Source organism: Bombina bombina, unplaced genomic scaffold (assembly GCF_027579735.1).
Source record: "Bombina bombina isolate aBomBom1 unplaced genomic scaffold, aBomBom1.pri scaffold_2708, whole genome shotgun sequence".
NCBI classification, from domain to species: Eukaryota; Metazoa; Chordata; class Amphibia; order Anura; family Bombinatoridae; genus Bombina; species Bombina bombina.
In genome coordinates, this window is record NW_026512405.1 from 1 (window position 1) to 10956 (window position 10956).

The window sequence follows — 10956 nt, forward strand, 5'->3', positions numbered from 1 at the left end:
GAGGCAATGCAACAAATTGAGGGACCCAGATTCATCATTGATTTGCTAACCACAGCCGGAGAAGCGGGCGGAGGATCACTGGTCTGTTTTCTATAACAAAAAGGTAAGTATTTTAAAAAAGAAGCTTCAATGTAAAGTTTAATGAATAGAAAGTGCCCCAATTTTTAAGAGTATTTTTAGAAACCAGGCACTTTTTTAATTAAACTTTACATTCATTTTAAATGTCCCTTAAAATATATTAATTCAGCTACAGCAAAACTTACTTCATACAGAGGTAGAACAGATGGTCTTTGGTTATTGTATCCACTTGTAGTTCCATCACTCCCTCTCATTAGAGGATGCTGTGTAAATAAAGGAAAAATACAGTTACAGTGGAGAACAGCATTAGAAATCTATTCTCTACCAGTTGTAGAAGCAGTTACACACAAAAAAAGGGCATTACAAGGTGCAAAAAACAGAATTTATGTTTACCTGATAAATTACTTTCTCCAACGGTGTGTCCGGTCCACGGCGTCATCCTTACTTGTGGGATATTCTCTTCCCCAACAGGAAATGGCAAAGAGCCCAGCAAAGCTGGTCACATGATCCCTCCTAGGCTCCGCCTACCCCAGTCATTCGACCGACGTTAAGGAGGAATATTTGCATAGGAGAAACCATATGGTACCGTGGTGACTGTAGTTAAAGAAAATAAATTATCAGACCTGATTAAAAAAACCAGGGCGGGCCGTGGACCGGACACACCGTTGGAGAAAGTAATTTATCAGGTAAACATAAATTCTGTTTTCTCCAACATAGGTGTGTCCGGTCCACGGCGTCATCCTTACTTGTGGGAACCAATACCAAAGCTTTAGGACACGGATGAAGGGAGGGAGCAAATCAGGTCACCTAAATGGAAGGCACCACGGCTTGCAAAACCTTTCTCCCAAAAATAGCCTCAGAAGAAGCAAAAGTATCAAACTTGTAAAATTTGGTAAAAGTGTGCAGTGAAGACCAAGTCGCTGCCCTACATATCTGATCAACAGAAGCCTCGTTCTTGAAGGCCCATGTGGAAGCCACAGCCCTAGTGGAATGAGCTGTGATTCTTTCGGGAGGCTGCCGTCCGGCAGTCTCGTAAGCCAATCTGATGATGCTTTTAATCCAAAAAGAGAGAGAGGTAGAAGTTGCTTTTTGACCTCTCCTTTTACCGGAATAAACAACAAACAAGGAAGATGTTTGTCTAAAATCCTTTGTAGCATCTAAATAGAATTTTAGAGCGCGAACAACATCCAAATTGTGCAACAAACGTTCCTTCTTTGAAACTGGTTTCGGACACAGAGAAGGTACGATAATCTCCTGGTTAATGTTTTTGTTAGAAACAACTTTTGGAAGAAAACCAGGTTTAGTACGTAAAACCACCTTATCTGCATGGAACACCAGATAAGGAGGAGAACACTGCAGAGCAGATAATTCTGAAACTCTTCTAGTAGAAGAAATTGCAACTAAAAACAAAACTTTCCAAGATAATAACTTAATATCAACGGAATGCAAGGGTTCAAACGGAACCCCCTGAAGAACTGAAAGAACTAAATTGAGACTCCAAGGAGGAGTCAAAGGTTTGTAAACAGGCTTAATTCTAACCAGAGCCTGAACAAAGGCTTGAACATCTGGCACAGCGGCCAGCTTTTTGTGAAGTAACACAGACAAGGCAGAAATCTGTCCCTTCAGGGAACTTGCAGATAATCCTTTTTCCAATCCTTCTTGAAGGAAGGATAGAATCCTAGGAATCTTAACCTTGTCCCAAGGGAATCCTTTAGATTCACACCAACAGATATATTTTTTCCAAATTTTGTGGTAAATCTTTCTAGTTACAGGCTTTCTGGCCTGAACAAGAGTATCGATAACAGAATCTGAGAATCCTCGCTTCGATAAGATCAAGCGTTCAATCTCCAAGCAGTCAGCTGGAGTGAAACCAGATTCGGATGTTCGAACGGACCCTGAACAAGAAGGTCTCGTCTCAAAGGTAGCTTCCAAGGAGGAGCCGATGACATATTCACCAGATCTGCGTACCAAGTCCTGCGTGGCCACGCAGGAGCTATCAAGATCACCGACGCCCTCTCCTGATTGATCCTGGCTACCAGCCTGGGGATGAGAGGAAACGGCGGGAACACATAAGCTAGTTTGAAGGTCCAAGGTGCAACTAGTGCATCCACTAGAGCCGCCTTGGGATCCCTGGATCTGGACCCGTAGCAAGGAACTTTGAAGTTCTGACGAGAGGCCATCAGATCCATGTCTGGAATGCCCCACAGCTGAGTGACTTGGGCAAAGATTTCCGGATGGAGTTCCCACTCCCCCGGATGCAATGTCTGACGACTCAGAAAATCCACTTCCCAATTTTCCACTCCTGGGATGTGGATAGCAGACAGGTGGCAGGAGTGAGACTCCGCCCATAGAATTATTTTGGTCACTTCTTCCATCGCCAGGGAACTCCTTGTTCCCCCCTGATGGTTGATGTACGCAACAGTTGTCATGTTGTCTGATTGAAACCGTATGAACTTGGCCCTCGCTAGCTGAGGCCAAGCCTTGAGAGCATTGAATATCGCTCTCAGTTCCAGAATATTTATCGGTAGAAGAGATTCTTCCCGAGACCAAAGACCCTGAGCTTTCAGGGATCCCCAGACCGCGCCCCAGCCCATCAGACTGGCGTCGGTCGTGACAATGACCCACTCTGGTCTGCGGAATGTCATCCCTCGTGACAGGTTGTCCAGGGACAGCCACCAACGGAGTGAGTCTCTGGTCCTCTGATTTACTTGTATCTTCGGAGACAAGTCTGTATAGTCCCCATTCCACTGACTGAGCATGCACAGTTGTAATGGTCTTAGATGAATGCGTGCAAAAGGAACTATGTCCATTGCCGCTACCATCAACCCGATCACTTCCATGCACTGAGCTATGGAAGGAAGAGGAACGGAATGTAGTATCCGACAAGAGTCTAGAAGTTTTGTTTTTCTGGCCTCTGTCAGAAAAATCCACATTTCTAAGGAGTCTATTATTGTTCCCAAGAAGGGAACCCTTGTTGACGGAGATAGAGAACTCTTTTCCACGTTCACTTTCCATCCGTGAGATCTGAGAAAGGCCAGGACAATGTCCGTGTGAGCCTTTGCTTAAGGAAGGGACGACGCTTGAATCAGAATGTCGTCCAAGTAAGGTACTACAGCAATGCCCCTTGGTCTTAGCACAGCTAGAAGGGACCCTAGTACCTTTGTGAAAATCCTTGGAGCAGTGGCTAATCCGAAAGGAAGCGCCACGAACTGGTAATGTTTGTCCAGGAATGCGAACCTCAGGAACCGATGATGTTCCTTGTGGATAGGAATATGTAGATACGCATCCTTTAAATCCACCGTGGTCATGAATTGACCTTCCTGGATGGAAGGAAGAATAGTTCGAATGGTTTCCATCTTGAACGATGGAACCTTGAGAAACTTGTTTAAGATCTTGAGATCTAAGATTGGTCTGAACGTTCCCTCTTTTTTGGGAACTATAAACAGATTGGAGTAGAACCCCATCCCTTGTTCTCTTAATGGAACGGGATGAATCACTCCCATTTTTAACAGGTCTTCTACACAATGTAAGAATGCCTGTCTTTTTATGTGGTCTGAAGACAACTGAGACCTGTGGAACCTCCCCCTTGGGGGAAGTCCCTTGAATTCCAGAAGATAACCTTGGGAGACTATTTCTAGCGCCCAAGGATCCAGAACATCTCTTGCCCAAGCCTGAGCGAAGAGAGAGAGTCTGCCCCCCACCAGATCCGGTCCCGGATCGGGGGCCAACATTTCATGCTGTCTTGGTAGCAGTGGCAGGTTTCTTGGCCTGCTTTCCCTTGTTCCAGCCTTGCATTGGTCTCCAAGCTGGCTTGGCTTGAGAAGTATTACCCTCTTGTTTAGAGGACGTAGCACTTTGGGCTGGTCGGTTTCTACGAAAGGGACGAAAATTAGGTTTATTTTTTGCCTTGAAAGGCCGATCCTGAGGAAGGGCGTGGCCCTTACCCCCAGTGATATCCGAGATAATCTCTTTCAAGTCAGGGCCAAACAGCGTTTTCCCCTTGAAAGGAATGTTAAGTAACTTGTTCTTGGAAGACGCATCAGCCGACCAAGATTTCAACCAAAGCGCTCTGCGCGCCACAATAGCAAACCCAGAATTCTTAGCCGCTAACCTAGCCAATTGCAAAGTGGCGTCTAGGGTGAAAGAATTAGCCAATTTGAGAGCATTGATTCTGTCCATAATCTCCTCATAAGGAGGAGAATCACTGTCGACCGCCTTTATCAGCTCATCGAACCAGAAACATGCGGCTGTAGCGACAGGGACAATGCATGAAATTGGTTGTAGAAGGTAACCCTGCTGAACAAACATCTTTTTAAGCAAACCTTCTAATTTTTTATCCATAGGATCTTTGAAAGCACAACTATCCTCTATGGGTATAGTGGTGCGTTTGTTTAAAGTGGAAACCGCTCCCTCGACCTTGGGGACTGTCTGCCATAAGTCCTTTCTGGGGTCGACCATAGGAAACAATTTTTTAAATATGGGGGGAGGGACGAAAGGAATACCGGGCCTTTCCCATTCTTTATTAACAATGTCCGCCACCCGCTTGGGTATAGGAAAAGCTTCTGGGAGCCCCGGCACCTCTAGGAACTTGTCCATTTTACATAGTTTCTCTGGGATGACCAACTTGTCACAATCATCCAGAGTGGATAATACCTCCTTAAGCAGAATGCGGAGATGTTCCAACTTAAATTTAAATGCAATCACATCAGGTTCAGCTTGTTGAGAAATGTTCCCTGAATCAGTAATTTCTCCCTCAGACAAAACCTCCCTGGCCCCATCAGACTGAGTTAGGGGCCCTTCAGAAATATTAATATCAGCGTCGTCATGCTCTTCAGTATCTAAAACAGAGCAGTCGCGCTTACGCTGATAAGTGTTCATTTCGGCTAAAATGTTTTTGACAGAATTATCCATTACAGCCGTTAATTGTTGCATAGTAAGGAGTATTGGCGCGCTAGATGTACTAGGGGCCTCCTGAGTGGGCAAGACTCGTGTAGACGAAGGAGGGAATGATGCAGTACCATGCTTACTCCCCTCACTTGAGGAATCATCTTGGGCATCGTTGTCATTGTCACATAAATCACATTTATTTAAATGAATAGGAATTCTGGCTTCCCCACATTCAGAACACAGTCTATCTGGTAGTTCAGACATGTTAAACAGGCATAAACTTGATAACAAGTACAAAAAACGTTTTAAAATAAAACCGTTACTGTCACTTTAAATTTTAAACAGAACACACTTTATTACTGCAAATGCGAAAAAACATGAAGGAATTGTTCAAAATTCACCAAATTTTCACCACAGTGTCTTAAAGCCTTAAAAGTATTGCACACCGAATTTGGAAGCTTTAACCCTTAAAATAACGGAACCGGAGCCGTTTTGAACTTTAACCCCTTACAGTCCCTGGTATCTGCTTTGCTGAGACCCAACCAAGCCCCAAGGGGAATACGATACCAAATGACGCCTTCAGAAAGTCTTTTCTAAGTATCAGAGCTCCTCTCACATGCGACTGCATGCCATGCCTCTCAAAAACAAGTGCGCAACACCGGCGCGAAAATGAGGCTCTGCCTATGCTTTGGGAAAGCCCCTAAAGAATAAGGTGTCTAAAACAGTGCCTGCCGATATTATTATATCAAAATACCCAGATAAAATGATTCCTCAAGGCTAAATATGTGTTAATAATCAATCGATTTAGCCCAAAAAAAGTCTACAGTCTTAATAAGCCCTTTTTGAAGCCCTTATTTACAATCGTAATAAACATGGCTTACCGGATCCCAGAGGGAAAATGACAGCTTCCAGCATTACATCGTCTTGTTAGAATGTGTCATACCTCAAGCAGCAAGAGACTGCTCACTGTTCCCCCAACTGAAGTTAATTGCTCTCAACAGTCCTGTGTGGAACAGCCATGGATTTTAGTGACGGTTGCTAAAATCATTTTCCTCATACAAACAGAAATCTTCATCTCTTTTCTGTTTCTGAGTAAATAGTACATACCAGCACTATTTCAAAATAACAAACTCTTGATTGAATAATAAAAACTACAGTTAAACACTAAAAAACTCTAAGCCATCTCCGTGGAGATGTTGCCTGTACAACGGCAAAGAGAATGACTGGGGTAGGCGGAGCCTAGGAGGGATCATGTGACCAGCTTTGCTGGGCTCTTTGCCATTTCCTGTTGGGGAAGAGAATATCCCACAAGTAAGGATGACGCCGTGGACCGGACACACCTATGTTGGAGAAATTATCTATAACAAAGCACAATAATAATGGTTATTGGAGCGCAAAAATAATTTATGATGGAGTAAAAAAAAAAAAAATATATATATATATATATATATATATAATGGAGCATCAAAATAATATATAACAGAGCACAAAAATGATATCTATTGGGGCATAAAAATAAGATATAGAAAAGCGCTAAAATTGAAGCACTAAAACAATGAAAATGTAGATATATTTTCTTATATGAAAGTTTGCTGAAGAGGGGCGTTAACAAAGCTACTAGGAAGGCTGTATAAAGATTTCTATTGGTTTATATATGATTGACATGGAGAATAGTTGCTTATTTTTAGTGATAAATAAGGAGAAGATACTAATCCGACTGGAGAAATTTATCATTAGTTCTCCCCAGCTCTCCCATGGAGAAAAAACAACTTTTTTTATGATAAATATGGGCGCAAATGTGCTCCTCTCCTAAGGAGAGCTGTGGAGAACTGATAGGAGAACAGAAAGGAGAATTCCAGAAATGATTGATAAATGGAGCCCTTTAGATTTGTATAGGTTGAACTCAAAGGACTTCAGTCTTTTTTCAACCTTATCTACTATGTTACTATGTTACAAATCAGCAAGTTCTTTTCGAATGCTACAGTATGTAGCCCTGTCCAAAACACATTTTACACTGATCATTGGGACATAAAAGTGCAAAAGGGTTTTAGAACATTTGATTATAGTACGAATGATTGCATATAACTATGCAAGAGTTAAACACATATTTAAAGTCAGGTCCAGAGCAGAAATGCACTACTAGAAGCTTGCTGAACACATCTGGTGAGGCAATGAGATGTGGCATATGTGTAGCCACCAGCTAGTTCCCAATAGAGAAATGCTGCTCCTGAGCCTACTTAAGTATGCTTTACTACAAAGGATACCAAGAAAACAAAAACAATGATATTAAAAGTAAATACATTTTACGTAAAAACGTTATAAAATTGCATTCTGTCGAACACATTAAAGTTTATTTTTGATATTCATGCCCCTTCAAAAATATTCTTTACATTGCAATCTTTTCCCACCCTTCCACCATGCAAATATTAGTCTGTGTTGTGGGGAACAAAATAGTAAAAGGGCTACGTTTCTCATCCCTCAGTTTTTCAGTATTCAAATAGTGTCTGATATACGATTTATATGTTGTGCATTACAGGCCAAAACATGGTTTGCATTTGCTTAATGTACATAGGTTTCATCTACAGGAGGGACCTTAAAGTGCCTGTGTTCAGTAATTGTTGCTTGGTTTATGAACAATTAGGCTGCTGCACTTGATAGTTTCAATTTGAAAATAGGATAACTTTTTTTCTCTAAATGTTAACGTGTGATCTCTCACGTGGCAGTGAAGGGTTAAGACGACGTACTCCATATTGTATATGCTGTCTGTGAGGGATTACATGACTGATATATAATTTCCTATTCGAAAAAGGTTCATGAACTATATTCTAAGTAAGAGCAAGAGAAGCAATGCACTACTTATAGCTAGCTGCTGATTGGTGGCTGCATATATATTCCTCATTATTGTCTCATCCGATGTGTTCAGCTAGCTCCTAGTAGTGCATTGTTGCTCCTTCAACTAAGGATACAAAGAGAAAGAAGCAAATTAGAGCATACAATTTTAAACTGTCCAATTTACGCAATCTGATTTATGGGGAAAAAAAGTTTCATGGCCCTTTAAACTAAAAGTCTGCTTTTACACTGACGTGCAGCTGTGACAGGCCTGCTTCTAGTAACCGATTTCTACCACTACTATACTCAGACGTATTAACTTAATGTTAATGATACAGAAACCGGACTTAAAGGGATATGAAACTCAAAACAAAATTTTTCTTTGTTCTCTATCTTCTGTAGAAAAGCAGGGATGTAAGCTTAGGAGCTGGCCCATTTCTGGAGCACTATATGGCAGCAGTTTTACAAGAATGTTATCCATTTGCAAGAGCACTAGATGGCAGCACTATTTCCTGCCATGTAGTGCTCCTGATGCCTACCTAGGTATCTCTTCATCACAGAATATCATGGGAACGAAGTAAATTAGATACTTTTTTAAAACGGTATGCCATTTAAATGTTTTGGGTTATCCCTTTAAAATATAATACAGAAACTGTACATTCAAAAACTTTCCAGTTTATTTTCATTACCCATCTGGCCTTTTTCTCTTGGTATCCTTTGCTAAAATGTATCAACCCTTCCATCTACATAGCACAACTATATAATGTTTAATAATTTAATACATTTAAAGGGACAGTCAACACCAGAATTTTCGTTGTTTAAAAAAGATAATCTATTTATTACCCATTTGCCAGTTTTGCACAACCAACAGTTATAATAATACACCTTTTACCTCTGTGATTACCTTGTACCTAAAGCCCATGCAAACTGCCCCCTTATTTCAGTTCTTTTGACAGACTCGCATTTTAGCCAATCAGTGCTCACTCCAGGGTAACTTTATGTGCATGAGCTCAATGTTATCTATATGACACATAGAACTAACGCCCTCTTGTGGTGAAAAACTGTCAAAATGCTTTCAGATTAGAGGCGACCTTCAAGGTCTAAAAAATTAGCATATGAACCTCCTAAGTTTAGCTTTCAACTAAGAATACCAAGAGAACAAAGCAAAATTGGTGATAAAAGTAAAGCGGAAAGTTGTTTAAAATGACATGCCCTATCTGAATCATGAAAAAAAAGTTTGGACTTGACTATCCCTTTAATAATTGCACAATCCTTAGAATACCTTGGGGCGCTCTGAGCGGAGCCATGTCTCAAAGCAAAGCTCACACTTATTTAGTTGCAACTGAGCTTTATGAAGAAAAAATAAAAAAAAAAATATATATATATATATATATATATATATATTATATAATATATATATATATATATATATATATATATATATATATATATATATATATATATATAGTAATCAGTTTGTATTGCCATTCAAAATTAGAATATACACTGATAAAACAATATATAATACCTTTCTCTACGGTATCTAAAACTACTTGTTTCTAGTACGAGTACACAGATTTTCCACTGACTTCCTTTTTCACACAGCAATGTTTACAAATGCCTTGAATGCATTGTGTAATCTTGCATATACATTTCTCAGTTCCCGTGTTGTTTTAAGTACTTTATATTCAGCAAAAAAGCAATAATGTTCCATTACCTGTGAAAGGTTTTGTAGTGAGTTTCGGATATCGTGCAGGACTCTGCGCAGTTGCATTTCAGTAGTAGAAGGGGCTGACATAGCTGGTAGACTATATCCAGAGTATGATCTATTAAGAGATCCACATGATAATCTCTGGGCCAGTGGACAACCATATGGTGAGACCAGAGCACCACACGAGGCCCCAGAAAAGCAAGGAACACTGTGTGTGCTCCATGTCCTGGCATATTCACATAACGGCCTTTCATGCCAGTCAGACTGAAGAGAGTGCAGAGAACAAGATGAATGTGATCTTTGTGAAGTTGTCTGCATAGAGCTAGATTGTGACCCAACAGGATTAGTATCATCGGTTATCCTGTTAGGACAAGTTTTGTAGTTTTCTTTGTATTCAGATTTCTTAGAGATGGGCAGTGTAGATTTGTAGTTAGTGTTCGCTTCTTCGTCCAATGGTTCCATGCATTCTTGCTCCTCTGGAGAGTATTTGTAGGAAAATGTTGGTGGGCTACACACTGTAGCTTTTCCCGAGGATAAAACGATGTTCACTTTAGAGACTACCCTCACTGGACTAAGCATTTCAGAAGGTAACGACTGTGTCCTTCTCAAAGGATAGCCTGAGTCTGACAACTTGTGTCTCCGTTTCAATAAGTCCTTGGACTTAACCAAGCTGCGCCCTCTTTTAGATCCGCTTGTTTCAGAACTGATCATCTTCATTTGAGCTCTCTGTAATGCAACATTTACACGTTCCAGAGAACCAGTTTCAGCCTTTCCCAACTGATGAAAACCATCATCATAGTCTGAGAAGCAATCCACCGATTCAGATATATGATGCGTCATGTAAGGAACCAGTTCATATTCACTGCCCGTCTCAAGCTCACTCTCAACTGTACATTGGTGCTGCAGTTCTTCTTCACTGGTATCTTGATTAATTTCAGCACCAGAGTTAAGTTCCTCTTGTGTCTTACAATCTTCATAGATACCCATTTGATTTTCCGATATAACGTTTTCTTTACTTATTTCTTGGTTTGTGCCAAAAAATACTTTACTTTCATTTAAGTCTATGGGGGTTAAAAACTCATCAATTTCAAAGTCTATAGGTTCTGGCGGATCCGTTGCTAATGGAGTCTTTAGATCGTCACAAACAGAAGTTACAGTTGTTTCACTATCGCAACTATCTGCACTACTTCCCATGGTCTGTAGGGGCTCATGAACCTGTAATGAGAAATTAAATATCACATTACAATGCAGACATATGCAAAACATTACTTTAAATAAAGCTAAAAACTTTCCAAAATATAAACACAGCTTTAAAAACAACTTTCTCAATGCAATGTACCTAAAGAATCCTAAAGCTTTTTAGAATGAATTGTTGACTATGAGACATAGTTGCATGCAACCCGGAGTGTTGAAAGATTGGAAATAACACTCCTTTAGAACACAACGACTAA

The 10956-nt window shown here is 40.6% G+C and overlaps 1 protein-coding gene across 1 annotated transcript; it reads right to left on the reverse strand.

Moving 5' to 3' along the window:
- Window positions 1-251: 251 nt before the first annotated feature.
- Window positions 252-10720, reverse strand: LOC128644290 (protein ITPRID2-like; the record flags this gene model as incomplete). The annotated part of the gene is made up of 2 exons (XM_053696955.1): window positions 252-341; window positions 9512-10720. Coding segments are annotated over 2 exons (1299 nt in total), but the record flags the coding sequence as incomplete, so codon positions are not given.
- Window positions 10721-10956: the final 236 nt, after the last annotated feature.